Genomic DNA, 16720 nt, shown 5'->3' with positions numbered 1-16720 from the left:
GGGGTGACAAAATACATAAGCAATAAAGTCTAATTTCTCCAAGCTAATAATATATTACATTAAAAGCAGACTATTTTCTGTAATATAATTAAGTTCTTAAAGACTATATCTCAAACATAAAGGCCTATATAAAAAGTGTACGAAATTTTACTAAGCAGTGTTGCTGTGCCTGATGTAGAGTTTTTTCCTCCCTTGAGTATCGCCGGCGAACCTGCGTAAAAACATCACTGAGCGTAGTCTGCGCTGGGATCTTGTCGGGGTCCTCGGTACCACCACCCCGAAACATGGATAATCCATTCTGACCGCTAGACTAGAGCGTCCGTGTGCTGAGATCGCTCGTTCGGGGCCACGCCCACACTGAGCTCCTGATCCTAGGGCAGGCAGGCAGAGTGTAAAATGGCGCACAGCTGTCGGTGGCGGTTCCCTGCTCGGCCCGGAGGGAGCAGCAGCTCGGGCACCGGCAAGAAAGCGGGCCGAATTCGAGTCAATGCTTCCCTCCTAAACAGCGCGGGGACTAATCCGAACGCGAACGGGCTCGGGCCCGGTTTCGACGCTGCGTTGCAAGTGTCCGCTGCCATCAGCAGCAACCTGCAGAAATTTCGGGATGTTTTGGGGGAGTCGAGCGGCTCCAGCAGCGGGGAGGTAAGCGGGACCCAGGCTAAAGCGTTAGCCTCATTCACGATCAATGCAGGAATCACAAATAACTCCGCGGCTGTGTAGCAGCTCTAAGTTGCTCAGAGAGGAGAGTGAGTGAGTGAGCTAGTTATTTTGCTGCGCAGCAGACACATGCCTCCATCCATGTGCTGTTTTTCTCACTATGGGACCACTGACAGACTAAACTGCTAGCTAGCCCACATCAAAACACGCTCCTATTCAAAACTAATGACTGATGTTGCTGTGCCTCTGTAGTCTGTGCGTCTATGTTGAGGCGATCGGGCATCATATTTCGGAACCCTGAAGAGTTTACTGCCATTTTTGACAGGATGGAGATGCGAAGCCAGATAACTGTACTGTAGGCTGCTTTGGGCTGAACTTCAGTTTAACTCGGAGTCTCGTGCGTTTCACGTGACACCGCTTTTTGAATTTAAGCACTTTTTAAGATATAAAGAACAGAAAATACCCAGATTAACGTCCAGCTTCTGCCATTAAATCAAGTCCAAAAGAGCTTAAAGACATATAAAGGATGAAGTTAGCACCTTTCAGTTGCTCTGGTCATTGTAAACTGTTTTTCACCCCAAAAAGAGATTAAATTATACATTTGATGACTCTATATTGGACTTCCAAGTTAGCTTGGATCAAAAGACTGGTGGTGTATAACGGAATTTCCTCTTTTAAAGAAATAAACTGGTTAGGGTGTTTCAATAAGCATACGCGAGCAGGTTTTAGCAGGACTGAACACCTTGTGCCAGTTGGTTGTTGTTGTCTGAGCATTTAGCGATAGCACGCAGAGTGCATTTATCCCAGCTCTAGTTAAACTTCATTTTAAAGTGTTGGCCTAGACGAAAGGGTAGATTGAGCTCAGAACATGTAATGTTATATTGCTAAAACTACTGTGGCCGTGCATGTGTGCACTTCTGATATTATTTTGCCCAGCTATATATTGCCCTCTAGCTTGGGTTCAGAAATGGATGATGCTAGTAGCAGTAAACAGTGTTGCTATCAAAATATGCAGCCTCGTGTGTTTTTGTTGCGAAGGGTGGGCCATGTATTCACAAATCGTTTATTTAGTTGGAAAAGTTTGCAGGGTGTAATTTTAAACCTCTCTGTTTGATCTCCTTCACCCTCGAGAGGAGGCTGGCTAACGCGTTAGCCTGTTAGCATCCACTGATGCACAGGAAAATGGGAGGTGGACATGTTTTTTTTTTCCCTCTCAGATATTGCGTAGTAGCAGTACGCATTCGGAAAAAATGTCATTTCTAACCGGAATCAAGCGATTCCTGTGCAAAACCTCGCCGAGGCTACAAGGACCATATGTTTAATCAAATACACGGTAAATGCAGTGTTTTGAGCGGTGCAAACGGCGGCTGCAATAAAAGACAGTGTTTGTCGGAGGTTGTTATGTGTGGGGGTGTGTACTGTGACAAACTACCATCTTCCTTTCTCAGTAGTAGAGCGCTGCGCATCGGAAACGCGGGGAGATCGAAACGAGAGCGAGAGCGAGCGCGAACCAGAAACACAGCGTGCTTGATTTTATGTTTCCCCTACGGGAAATTTTGCGTTTGAAAACGTGGCGCAGATTTAAGAGCGTGGATTTGTGGTTATTAGACATGATGTCTTCTGGCGTGTGTATAAATGCAGTCTGCTCATCATATTGAATTAATTTAGTATACAATTTAGATAAAATATGTAATACTTATTGCTTTAGTCTGTTTTTTTGTACATATGTTGTGGTTTGTTTGCCATGGTTAATCACTCAGATCCAATGTCAACCGTTGTGTGTTTATTATTGTATACATATATGTAAATGAGGCTTAGTCACCATTAAATCAAAACAGACCTATTTTTTCATCTAGTTCTTTGGGTTTTATTGTTAAAATGTGTGTTATTGAAAACAATTGTTTTTATAGGCTTTACTAATGCTTTAATTAAGGCTCTAATTATTGTAATTGCTTGCTCCACCTCTAAAACAACTTTTTTTTTGTCTCATGATGTCACTTGCAGGCTATTGAATAATGTTAACCAGTAGCCAACATTGGCTATTTAAGTAACATTTTTTTTTTTTTTACTGAATCTCCTGATTCATTCATAAATATGCCTCAGTATGGATGTAAACAAGTTTGTGAATGTCATTGTATGTTGACTTTAAGGAATGATTGTAAAAATAGCAACCAAACCATACATTTTCTTTCCTGTTCATTTGTGTGCATTTGTTGCAGTTCAGTATGCTTTAATACACACTGAAGAGTGCTCAATTAAAACATGAATCCATTTGTGAAATGTATAAGTAGTGTACAAGCTAGACAGACGGCTAAAATCCCAGCGGAGCTTGCAGCTCATGCGAGTTGCGGACACAGCATTGTAGTTTCATTCAGAGGGGATGTTGTGCCTGGGTAGGATTGTTCTGGTTCATCGCAGCCCGCTGAGCTCACAGAGCAGCCTTAGGCCAGTAGCGTGCTCAGTAAACAGAAGCACGCCGCCCCTCCTTCCCATCAGACCCAAATCCAACAGCACGGGCCCACAGGGCCCCCAATAGGATTTCACTTCTGATGGCTGCCTTTTAGACTACATCATTAACCCATTTGGACGGCTTCAAATGTTTACATAGAGGTAAATACGTCTGCGTGATTTGCTTTCGCTTTGATCTTCCAAACCATATATTCGTCTAAATCTAAAGTGCAAATACAAGTCTGTGGCTGTTTGCTAGACAACTGTTACTTTCAGGAGGTGTCCTGTTTAAGTCTCCATTCATGGGTTTCTTTGTGAGGGACGCCATTTGGCCTGCCTTTTAATGTCCAGAGTAAAGCCCCGCTTACAGAAGCAGAATGAGGATCAATATCAAGGCCTCGTACAAAAGTGCATTTGAATGGATACAGCAAATGAATGCTTTGCTCCGCTGCTTTCTAATGAATGGCGTGGCCTATACGGAGGGAAGAAGTCCAGCAGGTGTTTGGCCTATTTATCTGGAGAGGGCCCTGTCCCCTAGACAGCGTGTGGATCATAGCAGGAAGCTTTGTGTCTGCTTTTATTCCAGCCTTTATGGAGTGCAGGCAGCTGAAAGAGCACAGACGTGGATATCAAAGGGTGAAGAGCAAGCCCTCCTCCCCCTGGGACAGCGCTGGGAGGGAATTAGACACAGGCCGTCCCATCCATGGCTTTATTCTGCTTTTGTAGGCGGGCAGAGGGGGTTTCGTCCTCGCTTTTTGCTCTGGGGGGAGCAGGAGCAGCCATTGAACGCATGGAGCAGTTCTCTCCAAATTTATGTCCCTCATTACACCTTGCAGGAGGCACATTTGTTTTTATCTTAAAGCCACGGCTCCTCATTAGCGTGGGTGTGAGGTGTTGGAACATGTTTCAGAAACTCAGTTCTCGGTGCTTTGAATGTGTGTGCATGAGCAACATCAGAGCATTATATCTGCATCTCATGAAGGGAAATTTCTCCTGATGCCTTTTGTGTTTTGAAAGTGTTTTGAGAGGTTTGAATAATCGTCACTGCGAACTACTGGGGTTCCCCCACCAGTTTTTTTTTGAAGGGGTTTTTGAAACAACCTAAACTGTTTCTCATATGTGACCACAAAGTGCACTTTTTTTTTTTTTTTTTTTTTTTTTTTTTTGTCGTCATATGTCCAGACATGTTTCTTTTGCTATGAGCTGTCCTGGGTTTGTTCATTTTGGCCGTAAGCTGGGAATGCCATCAGTCTGACCCCAATTTACTGTTTTGTGCATTGCATTTATCTTTTATACAGGCATTTCTGAGGGAATCTGATGCCTCAGCAGTTGTCAAAACTTCACATTGTTTAGAAAATGGTGATTCAGTGAATTTATGAAAGGCCTTACTATAACATATCCCCAGGCTTAGAGATGATAATCAGTTACATGTCTTGATGTGGATATGTTGGCTTACTGTGATTATAGGTAGGTGTGTGTGTGTGTTTGGTATCATTGGCCACACACACAGTAGTGCAATTATGTCCCGCTCTGGGGAGGGAGAGTTGCCAGGTTGCAGTGTGCTTGCCAGTTTATGCCCAGTTTCTTAAGCGAACTGTAGATGCCATGTTGAGCAACTTTCCTGGGTTTGTGACCATCTGCTCGGAACAGGATGTAATGAGTTTATGCAAACAAATAGTCTTGTTTGCTTACCTTTTATTTACGGGAACTTCGAAGTGGCACAAACAAGTGCTTTTATCTGCTCTTTTTAGAAAGGAGGATGTTGATTTGATCCTGTCCCTTTACTGTGCATATTCACGTGTTTTGATGATCACCCTTTTCACAACTAGACATTCTTAAAACCCAGTGGCTAAACCTAAAACGTTTTTAAAATATAAAACCAAGCAGCATCGGCAAACAAATGGTTGTAGGAACTTTTGAGACATTTTTACAATTACTTTTAACCAAAGTGATTTAGTCACTTATATTTAAAATAAAAATAAAACATTTATTATTTAAGTATTATTTTCTTTAGATAAATATAGCAGTTCTATAATATTATTATTATTATTATTATTATTATTATATTTAGCCTGTTGTATTTATTATTTTACTTAAAGCACCCTTTCTTTAAAATAAAAACAAACATGTTGTTCAAAATAAATATCTTTATTCTTTATTCCTATTTGTTTTTGTTTTTTAAATATAGCATTTTTCTATTACTATTATTTGTATTTTTTGCTTAGTAATATTTCTTTCAAATTTGTTCTTTATTCTATATTCTTTTAAAGTCAGTTTATTTGATTGAAATGTAGCACTTTACTACTATTTATTATTATTATTGTTATTATTATTATTATAGGTTTTGCTTGTTTTTCTTTAAAATAAATGCATCATTGTGTGAATTTATGTAATGTAAATACATTTACATAATTTAAATATTTTTTTTTACACATTTAAATACATTCTTTTTATTTTTTACTGTTTTTAAGATTAAAGAAGAGGGAACACTAATGAAGAAAGTAGAGAATAACAAACAAGTGTTTTTGTGTCACCCTCTCCGCCACCGCTATCTCTCCTCCCCCATCCTGCACTGGCAGCAGGTGCTCGGCCGCCTTGGCTGAGCCGAGTGTCACTTTCTCGAGCCCAGTATCACCGTTCCCCCCTCCGTCTCAGCCGTGGGTGTTGATTGAGCAGCTCCGTCAGAGCGGATAGTCAGAGAACTTGTAGTGTGTGGGTGGGTTGTTTAGATTAGCTTTTCTTGTGCTTGTCGGCCACCGAGCCTTTTCATCTTTCTGCATCTTCGCTACATGCCTTTATGGTCAGAATGATGCTCTGTACCCTGTTTCTCCCACCCTGCATCTCTCCATCCCTCCTCCCTTCCCTCTTGTCTAGAGATGTTGTTTACATCTTGCAGTGTGCCTTCACTGCCTTGCGCACAAGGTGGAGGAGGATGTGTGTGTGTGCGCACCAGTGTGTGTGTGCGCGAGCATGCTTTGAGTGCCCGAGGCAGAGTCGTGCTGTCATTGAGAGCTACTCATGGTGTCACACTGACTTTGAGCTCCATTGCTCGCAGCTCTCTAGTACTCTATCACCTTTGGCTCAACAGTAAAGCTGCAATGAAGTCATTGTAGCTCCGAGAGCCTGCATCCAAAAGAGCTGGAGGAAAACAAATTGACTAATGAATTCACTATCAATAAATGTTCACTGTGAACATTATCTCTGGAGAGTTGTGCATTATTTCAGCCTTATCTGAATCAGGTTTTCATTTTCATTTAGATTTTCGCTGGTCTTTTTACCCATCGATGATTGGATATATAAAAAAAAGAAGCTCTATTAAGATGATCTGTTAACACTGATCATCTAATAACACACTCTCATTTAATTTTGGTCTGCTTCCCATAAGAAATTTGTCACCATATGTTGAAATTAAAGCTGAATGGGGATTTGTTAGTGAGATTAGACTTGTATGTGTGCAGTCTCCGGCGGCATCTGTTCTACAAACTGGACCGAAGGGAATTTAGCTGCAGCCCCACATGCTGCTATAAATAAAGAATATGAAATGAAATGCCCCCTAAGGCTTGAAAATCAACACAATAGGCTGTTTAAGAAACTTGCAGACATTAATCATCTTTTGAGAGGTAGGGCCTAGTACATAGTGAAATGATGTCAGTGCTTGTTCAATGTAATGAAGACCCATTTACTCTCTGTAATAGTAGTAGCAGTACTGTAACATAGCAAACTATAAGCAAATGGTTGAACACAGGGCTGTTGCGGTAAAGGAATTTCCCTTGCGGTGAATTTGAGTGACACAATATCGCGATATCACAATTTTTTTTTATTTTTTTTTTGCTGTATAAATAAATGTTACGATGTGGTCAACAAGCACAAGACGAGATTCAAAAACAAAACACTCTGAATGAACATGCAGGAGTATAACACAAACCACACCTTGCATAAAAGAGAACTGAATGAAAGGTTTAATGACTCAGTCTCTTGGTCATTGTTCATTTTATTAATGAAACAAGGTGTTGAAATTATTTTAACTTTGAGCGCACTTTACAAGACTCAACCAACGACCAGTGCATCACTGGGGTAATGCTGAAGCTGATGCTTCACTTCATAGAGATCAGTGGCATTGATGCATTGTCCAGTGCTGAGTTGATCCCACCGCGGTTGCGCTTGTTGCCAGCATCGCCGTATTACAATCACTTGCACACTCTACTCTGATGATTGGTTGAAATCATATTTATTAAATAAATGTATTAATTTCCATATTAATTTAATTTTCTGTAGTTTTTTCTCTTTCTGTTGTGTAAATTCGTCCCCTTCAGACCACCAGTGCTACAACCATACACGTGCAGATAGGCGTCTTTTGGACAATTTTATATGAGCGTTGAAACTAGCAGGTTTAAAATGTGTCTTGTATACTCTGCTTTATCCCATTTAATTCCTCTCCATCTAGCTGTTTTTTAATGCAAAAACTCATATGATTAAATTCCTTCCTTTCTCAAATACAGAGCTGCCTGGTTAACGCCTTGATTACTTTATTTTGAAAACATAATTTTTCGTCTCTATTTTAGAAATCATAGTGACTGGGAAAGTGGGAATTCCTTTTGATGTGCTCCCGGTTTCAGTTAAGCCCATCAAATCCTTTTAAATGGTCTGATCTGTGGAACTCTCCTCTACACATACAGACAATTAGAGTACATATGAGTTTTCTCTCAGTGTGTGTCCTTGCGAGTACAACTTAATTCACACCAAGGACACTTCAATGACTGAGACATTTTTATCACAACGTAAAACACAGCGTGCCCAGCTGCAGAACAGACAGTAATTACAGTAATCATCTGCACTGTAAGCCTGTTGAAAAATCTGATAAATGTGGGAAATGTGGCTGACTTAAAGGGATATGGAGCGTTTAAGTTGACTCAAAAATTATGGCTTACCTAAAATGTTGTGACAGAATTAGACCAGAAAGGCAAGAGCCCAAATGGACCATGTAATCAGCATTCCTCCCTGTATCCCTCATGTCAGGTGTGAGATAAGCACAGGGCTATCATAAAAGCCTGGAGCTTTATTAAATCCTATCATAGGACGTCTGCAAAGCTTAGCCTGTTTGATTGACAGAGGTGGAGCAGTTGTCAGGAGATACGGACATTGCAACAGATGTCCTCACATTTAGTGATGTCATGCAGTCCAGCGACAGCATCTCCTAAGGCAGGGTTTCTCAAACTTGGTCCTGGAGGGCCACTGTCCTGGACAGTTTAACTCCAACCCTGATCAAACACACCTGAGCAAGCTAATCAATGTCTTCAGGATCACTAGAAACTCACAGCTAGGTGTGTTTGATCAGTGTTGGAGCTAAACTGTGCAGGACAGTGGCCCTCCAGGACCGAGTTTGAGAAACCCTGTCCTAAAGATACCTAAGTGGAATTGGCCAAACTAGTCATATCTCAGCAGGAGGTGCCATCACAGATGTGTTTGTTACTTTAAGTTGTTGGAAGAAGAACACTACACTTTGCCTACTTTTGATTGATTAATAGTCTGTTGTTTTGGGCAACCCGGCAAGTAGACGCCAGGCTGAAAATTGATTGTTTCATTTAGGATACGTACAACCAAATCTCACAAAAACAGTTTGCACCTGATTTCTGGATTCAGATGAATTGTCTCTTAATTCATTAAGGTTATGGAGCTTGATCTATCGGTGGTGATGACAGGTTTATGTAATGCAATATTGCATTTTTAATATAAGGTCATGTTAAGGCTACACTAGATGTTTTGAACGAATGGTGGTTAAACAAATGAATGAAATATGCACACCAAACTAGTAGGTATAAAAAATAAAATAGATATTATATCATTTTTATATATGTATAGGCTAATTTTACATTTCTATATTATATTAATTGCTAACATAATGTGTGGTCTCTTGCCATTTTCTCAGTCATGAAAACTGAATGACTCTTTAGACAATAGCCACTTTGGTTTTGTGGACACAAATTTAGAAAAAACTAAATCTCTTCGGGTTAAATCTGACTGAAAAACTGACGCCCCAGAACCACTGAGTTCATTGAATAATTTTTTTTCAATTTTCTTTTCTTTAGGAGGAGTTTGGAGGCTTTACCACAGTCAGTGACAACAGAAGAATACACAGCCCAGGAAGGACGTCAATAGGTAAACTATCTCTTACATCTCTTAATTGTGTATTCTTTAGGAGTGTAACAATATACTCATGTCACGAAACATCCGTGTTTACTTACAGTATGTGCGTTGTATATCTTTTCATCATATAAAGCCATCGTGTCTCTTCAGAAGACTTGAATTTGGATTAGACCACTCGGTTGATTATTTTTACGATGGCATTTTTTTGGATCTTAAGTTTTAGAGGAATTGACTTTAAATGGAGGGATACAAATCTCTCAGGTTTAATAAAAAACAAAGTTGAACGAAAATATTTCAGGTTTGAAACAGGGTAAGTATATGATGTCAGAATTATCTTTTTTTTTTTTTTGGTGAATTATACCATATAAATAGTAAATACAATAAACTGAGCCTTGGATAAAACTAACGTTATATCGCAAATCATATTGTTTACATCAACAATATGTATTGTCGCATTTTTATATTGCAATATCTAAGTATAACAATGTATATTGTTACACCCCTAATATTTTTTTCTCCAAGTGTGTTGTAAAATAGTTTCTATAAAAATTGTTTAATTGGGACCTCCTATGGTCTAACTTGCTATTTTGCTCAATTATAATTGAGATGCATTTAAGTGTAAAGAAATGTTGTGCTTGTTAATGGATTTTTTTTTCTGTCAGGTCCAGTTACACCGGAAAAGAAGCCCAGAGGACGTCCTCCTAGGTCTCTAGCTGCACAAAGGTTTGCCACTGTTATTGAGACAGCTCCTTTGCCTGTCGCCACAGCTCCTACAGAGAAGGTAAAACGACCGCCAGGGAGGCCTCCTGGCACTGGAGAAAAAAAAAGAGGCCGCCCTCCTGCTTCTGCCAGCCAGAGGAGCTGGCAACAGAGTGGCCATGCACTGCCTGAAGATGGTAATGACACAGCATTGGAGTGCAGCTCCAGTCCTGCACATCGCAAGGATGGTGTGGAGGACGAAGACAAGGAGAAAAGGCAAACTCCGCTTGGGTCTGGGCACCATCAGGGTTCTGAGGCTAAGCTTCTCAAAATCAGCCGAGAGTCCAAGATGTCCAAAACAAAAAGACTGCGGGATGTCAAACTGAGCCCTCTGAAGTCTAAGCTGAAGGCCATTGTGAAGAAGAGTGTCCCAGTTCCTGGTGTGCAAAGACGGAGACGGGGCAGGCCGCCTTCTGCTGAGCGCCTCAAAGCTGAGGCTGCTGCCGCTGCTGCTCAGGCTGCTAGCGCCTCCTCGGTCCTAGAGATGTCTACCACAGCATCTGGGACTGCCAAACATAAGGCCTTCAGGGTTCGTCGGGAACAAGATTTGGGTGCCTGCTCTCCACATGATCTTAAGCTAAGGGCTTCTCATCCTGCTGATGAATGCACTAGCCCAGATCCCCATGACTCCTCTACAACAGTCAACCCAATGACTCCAACTAAACTCGGGAGGCCGTTAGGGTTACGTCAAAGCCCTCGCCATATCAAACCTGTGCGGGTCGTCCCTCCCTCCAAACGCACTGATGCCACTATTGCAAAGCAGCTGCTGCAGCGGGCAAAGAAAGGGGCCCAGAAGAAGAAACTATTGGCAAAAGAAGTTATTGGCACCCAGGGAACTGCCAATCCTGAGGTTGGGAAGCACAGGAGGCGAACGCAGCTAACAAACATCAGGCAGTTTATCATGCCTGTTGTGAGCACAGTGTCCTTGCGCATCATCAAGACTCCAAAACGGTTTATCGAGGATGAAGGCAGTTTCAGTACTCCACCAACACACATGAAAATTGCTCGATTGGACACAGCAGCATCTGCCCCAGCACCTCAACCCATAGCATCACCCTCCCCAGCTCTGGTTTCCACAGCTCCCGTCACAAGTGGAACCACTGCCACACCCGGGGCTGGACCTGCTGTTGACTCTCTCCTTCCTCCACCACCTCCTGTCCAAACTGGCAGTGCCACTGCCATTGCAGCTAGTCTCCTTAACAGCAGCTGCAACAATAGCACTAGCAATGGGCGCTTCAGCAGCAGTGCTGCATCCTGTGGCTCCAGCGCTGTTTCGCAGCATTCCTCTCAGCTCTCTTCTGGTGAGTCGTCTCGCTCCAGCAGCCCTAGTCTTGATGACTCCTCCTGTGATTCCCAGGCCTCTGAGGGCACCCAGGCCCTTTCGGAAGAGGGCGATCATTCCCCTGCCTCTCAGGGAGAGACGGAGGCCAGCATGCACCACACCTCGCACCCACCCTCACCACCGTCAGAGCCGGAGCCAGACCATGTAGTGTTGATGGAGCACAGCAGACGGGGTCGCAAAGCTCAGAGTCATCGGAGGGGTGCTTTAGTGGCACGTGGTAGGGGCAGCCTGATAGGTGGAAGGAAACAGGTCATCATCAGCCCAGCCCCAGGGGTTTCACAAGCTGGATCTCAACAAGCCTCTTCCACTGCATCGTTGTCCTCTTCCCCACCACCTCCTCCTCTTCTCAGCCCTTCTCAGCCTCCCCAGGCAGCTTCATCCAGTGCATCTGAGCATCACTCCCATTCTCCGTGGATGATGTCACATTCCATTGCCCCTTTTCTGCCCACCCCTCCAATACTTTCCAGCTCTCAAGACAAGCGTCGCTCCATACTACGAGAGCCCACTTTCCGCTGGACGTCTTTGTCATGTGCAGAAAATAAGTACTTCTCCTCTGCCAAGTATGCAAAGGAGGGCCTTATCCGCAAGCCAACTTTCGACAACTTTCGTCCTCCTCCACTGACTGCTGAAGATGTGGGACTCTTGCCACCAGGGCCTGGTGGAGGCGGTGTTGCACCAGGAGGATTCCCAGCACCTGGTGGCACAGCTGGGACGGGTACCAGACTTTTCTCCCCCCTGCATCATCATCCTCACCACAATCACCACCCGCATCCCTCATCACGGATTGAAACGCCACACCAAAAGCGCAGCCCACTACTACGTCCCCCTTTCTTCACCCCGAGTCCGGCTCATTCCCGCATCTTTGAGTCTGTCACCCTCCCATCCTCCTCAGGGAGCAGCCCTGGCTCTCTGTCTCCCCTTCAGGTCTCACCAACGTCAAACAAAAAGAGAAAGGGGTCTAGATTCTCACGTGGACAACCCAGGTCACCTTCACACTCAATGACTACCAGGAGCAGTCAGTCAGGAGTTCAAACAGGGAAGGCCTCTGAACAATCCATGATTAGCAGTTCTGTTCCCTTAAGCGTGACTGGAAATTCGAGCCCATTGCCTGGAGTCGCAGTCAGTGCACTTGCAGCCAGTGCCTTAACTCAAGCTTCTTTCAGCGGCTTCCCTTCAGGCTCTATTGGTCTTACGAGCCACGGAGTTTCCGATGGGCGGCGAGCAGCAGGAGGTCTCGGTGTGAGTGGGAGTTCTGCTTCATCTTCACAGCTCTTCCCTCTTTTTACCCCCAGTCCTCAAGGATCAGGTGGGGGTACTGGAAAAGCAGGAAGGGACCGAAGTGTTTCTGCTACTAGAGACACGGGTACAAAGGAGAAGGACAGGGAGACGGAGAAGAGTAGAGAGCGTGAAAAGGAAAACAAAAGAGATGTAGGGAAAGACTGGGATAAAAGGGGGAAAAGCCTTCCATCAGAGACTTCCCCCAATTCTACATCCAGCCTATTTGCGGTGGAGGCCAGGGACATTGAAGAATCTCTCACCCAAAAAAGGACACCGGGTCGAAAGAAGTCAGTCACAGTTGACTCTGGTGCAGAGGCCTCCCCAAGCGACTCTGCAGCAGTTCAACCTGTTGGGGCCTTGTCATCCAAGGGTCGTCTGGCCAAAAAAGGCAGACCTTCAGAGAAGATTGAAGCGGAGGGAGTAGAGAGGGAAAAGGACAAGGAGAAATTGAGTGCTCTTACCCAAGCGGGGCAGATGGGAAAACCCCCTGCAACCACATCTCTGGGCTCCGTGTTAGCTCGTGCTGAGAAACAGCCAGTCACAGACAGGCGCGTTGCAGGACTGCTGAAAAAAGCTAAAGCTCAGCTCAATAAGTTAGAGAAGAGAGATTTACAACCTGCAGATCAACCCAAATTACCGGTATGTCCTCTTGTCACCTTTTCTTTGGAAAATGTTCCTAGGTTGTTTTTCTTAAATGCACAAAAGGTCATTTCCATTCGTTTGTCTTGTCCAGGGTCAAGAGAGTGACTCCTCTGAGACGTCAGTCCGTGGTCCACGCATTAAGCATGTGTGTCGTCGTGCAGCTGTAGCTCTGGGTCGCAATCGTGCTGTGTTCCCAGATGATATGCCTACCCTTAGTGCCTTGCCATGGGAGGAGAGAGAAAAGATCTTGTCTTCCATGGGAAATGATGGTGAGAAAACATCTTAGAACTAGTTTGATTTTGTTGAAAAAAGTGACATTGTTTTTAAATCTTTAATGATATATTTGAATAGACAAATCATCAGTGGCGGGATCAGAGGAGGCGGAGCCACCCACACCTCCTATTAAGCCAGTAACGAGGCAGAAAACTGTCCATGAGGCCCCACCCAGAAAGGGCCGGCGCTCTCGACGCTGCGGGCAGTGTCCAGGCTGCCAAGTCCCAAATGACTGTGGGGTCTGCACCAACTGCCTGGATAAGCCCAAATTTGGGGGCCGCAATATTAAAAAGCAGTGTTGCAAGTGAGTGTGAAATTTTGTTATAAATATTATAAATTGTGGGTTTCTGAACCTTTGCACCCTAAAATTGCCTGTGAACATTTGTGTTTGTCATCAGAGTACGGAAGTGTCAGAACTTGCAGTGGATGCCGTCAAAGTTTCTTCAGAAGCAGGCGAAAGGTCTGTTTTCTCAGAATACCTTATAAGTCAGAGATGCTCTTATATTTCAATTAATTGTCTGTTTGCATTGAATTCAGGTAAAAAGGACAAGAGGAGGAATAAACTGACTGAAAAAAAGGATTCCCATCACAAATCCCAGTGTTCTGAATCAAGCCCCAAGCCAGGCCCTCCTCCAAAGGATGACCCTCCCCATAAGAAAAGTGAAACTCCACCACCTGCACAGGGAGAGGACAAACAAAAGCAAACGCAACCTTCATCACCATCTTCACCAGCTGTCTCCCCAAAGGACTTTCTGCTCTTTAGTGCTTCTGACGACCCCAAGCAATCTCAGACCCCTTTGAGCTCAGCCTTTAGAAAGGAACGGAAGCAGCAGCCCAGTTTTTCACCCGCCTCCCTGCACGCTGCCCCATCTTCCCCACCAGCACAGTCCCAGCAGTCCTTGCAGCAGCAAAGCCAAATGCCAGCAAAAAAGGAAGGTCTTGCAAAGTCCCAGCCCACTGAGCCCAAGAAGAAATCTCAGCAACAAAGTCAATCCAGCTCTGCAGCAGACACAGGTAAAGAGATGAGAATATTTACTGTTGCTAACTTAACACAGAGGGTGTCCATTCCTTCTCCTGGAGGGTCACCTTCCAGCTGAGTTTAGCTCCAGCAATAATTAAACACCTGAATCACCAGGTCTGGATCACCAGAAATTTCCAGGCCGGTCTGTTGTAGCTAAATTTTTCAGGAAGATGGCCTTCCATGAGCAGGATTGGACACCCCTGACTTAACATAGCCTTAATGTTTTTGTTTTATGGTCATGTCATCTTTTAGCATCCGAAGCAAAGTTAAAGAAACAGACCTCTCGATGTGTTCAACCACTCAAGCCTAAACCAAAAGAAAAGGTAAGCAGATCTTGCAGACAGATTTGTGTTCTTTTTTTATGTCATAAACTGTTTTTTACGAAAACAGTTTTGTCTCCTGCCTCTTCCACCTATGAATAGTGGTTGATTTTTCTTTGTGATGTTGATAATCCTGAGATTCAGATTCATAGCACAAATGTGACCCGTGCTGGCAGAAGGATTCGGAATGCACACAGGACAATTTCGAGCTACAGGTTTTCACAAAAAGTAGTTCAATAAGCCCTCTTCTTATACACAGAATTACAGTATTTCAAAACATCTGTCTTGGCGAGTATTCACACAAACATTATCTGTTGTGTCTTGGGTGAACGTTTGGTTAACTGTTGGGGAAAAACATCTGTGTAACATTATTTTAGATCCATGCGATAAGTAGGTTTTAATATAAAGGCTGTCTGTTTCATTAATGTTAATCAAACAATTGTGGTATCATGGGAAAAAAAAGTTGAATATATTCTATAATATCTCTATAGATATATAGGAAATATGTGGTTTTGACTTGGTGTGTGCCAAATTTGGTGTTATTACCAAGGATTTTAAGATATGGTTGCTAGGTGATTTTTGTTCAGAAAACTTAAACTCGATTTTTCTCAGAACTGACTTTGCAGACTCTATCGACGTAAAACAGGTGTAGCTCAGTACTTTTTTTGTCTGATTCCAACAAATCGTACATTATTTGAAGGTAGAGAGTGTGAAAATAACTCTTATTTGAAGGTAGAGAGTGTGAAAATAACTCATTTTTGAAAATTTGCTCATTGTGACTTGTTTTGCCAGCACGGGTTACAAATGATGCCAAGGTCAAAGGTTCAATTTCCAGGGGATGCACATACTGACAAAATGCACCTTTAATACACTAAGTCACTTTGGGTAAAAGCGTCTTGCATATGTCCCAATGTAATATAAATGGCATTGTTTACAGGAGAAACAGATACCCAAACTAGACAGCAGTACTTTAAACTCCCAGAGCACTCCTTCGCCTGGGGGCACCGCCAAGCAGAAAGCGCCCTGCGATGGAGTGCATCGAATCAGAGTTGATTTCAAGGAGGACTATGACATTGAGAATGTGTGGGAGATGGGTGGGCTCAGCATTCTCACCTCTGTGCCAATCACCCCGCCGGTGGTGTGCTTTCTTTGTGCCAGCAGCGGTAATGTAGAGGTGGGCTGTCTTTTGTTTGTAATTCCTGTCTCATGAATTGAAGGCAAAAAAAATTATGAGATGTGTTCTTATGATTTGTCTTCTTCAGTTTGTTTTCTGCCAGGTGTGCTGTGAACCCTTCCACCTCTTCTGCTTGGGGGAGACAGAACGCCCCCATGAGGAACAGTGGGAGAACTGGTGTTGTCGTCGATGCCGCTTTTGCCATGTATGTGGTCGGAAATATCAGAAAACAAAAGTAAGACTTTCTATTAATTTACATTTCTGTCACGATATAGATCAAAGATGCTTTAGAATCCAGAAATGTCTGCAAAAATGCATTACAAAAAAGGTAAAATTTAAATAAGGGAGACTAATAGAAGAATTACTATGCAAGTAACTCAATGGCAAGTATTTGTTTCAAAGCTTTCTCCTAAAGTACAAAATTTAGTATTTCAGAGTCTCTGATCATGGGAATAATAAAGTGCTTCCAATATCAACAGAAGGGATTTTTAAAAGACACTTTTGGAACAGAGGGAGGAAAGTTTTAAAACATCCAGATTTAATGGAAAAAATTAACACACTACTGTAAATGGTATGAGACAGATTGATATTATTTTTAAAGAGTTTATTTCACACAATGCTACGTTATATGACCATCAGATCGAAAAGGTTGTAACATTCTG

The 16720-nt window shown here is 43.1% G+C and overlaps 1 protein-coding gene across 1 annotated transcript in view; it reads left to right on the top strand.

Annotated features, from left to right (window-relative positions):
* Positions 1 to 314: 314 nt before the first annotated feature.
* The window catches only part of kmt2a (lysine (K)-specific methyltransferase 2A), a 28936-nt gene continuing 12530 nt past the window's right edge, over positions 315 to 16720 (top strand). The window contains exons 1-10 of the mRNA XM_079885129.1: positions 315 to 642; positions 9192 to 9261; positions 9912 to 13267; positions 13362 to 13539; positions 13622 to 13847; positions 13942 to 14003; positions 14081 to 14557; positions 14817 to 14887; positions 15822 to 16058; positions 16147 to 16293. Of these exons, the coding sequence (XP_079741255.1) occupies positions 397 to 642; positions 9192 to 9261; positions 9912 to 13267; positions 13362 to 13539; positions 13622 to 13847; positions 13942 to 14003; positions 14081 to 14557; positions 14817 to 14887; positions 15822 to 16058; positions 16147 to 16293 (5070 nt within the window). The 5' untranslated portion in view covers positions 315 to 396. The remainder of the gene's footprint in view (positions 643 to 9191; positions 9262 to 9911; positions 13268 to 13361; positions 13540 to 13621; positions 13848 to 13941; positions 14004 to 14080; positions 14558 to 14816; positions 14888 to 15821; positions 16059 to 16146; positions 16294 to 16720) is intronic.

The sequence above is a fragment of the Squalius cephalus genome (assembly GCF_949319135.1).
Source record: "Squalius cephalus genome assembly, chromosome: 11".
NCBI lineage: Eukaryota > Metazoa > Chordata > Actinopteri > Cypriniformes > Leuciscidae > Squalius > Squalius cephalus.
This window is presented reverse-complemented; position numbering and strand designations above follow the sequence as displayed.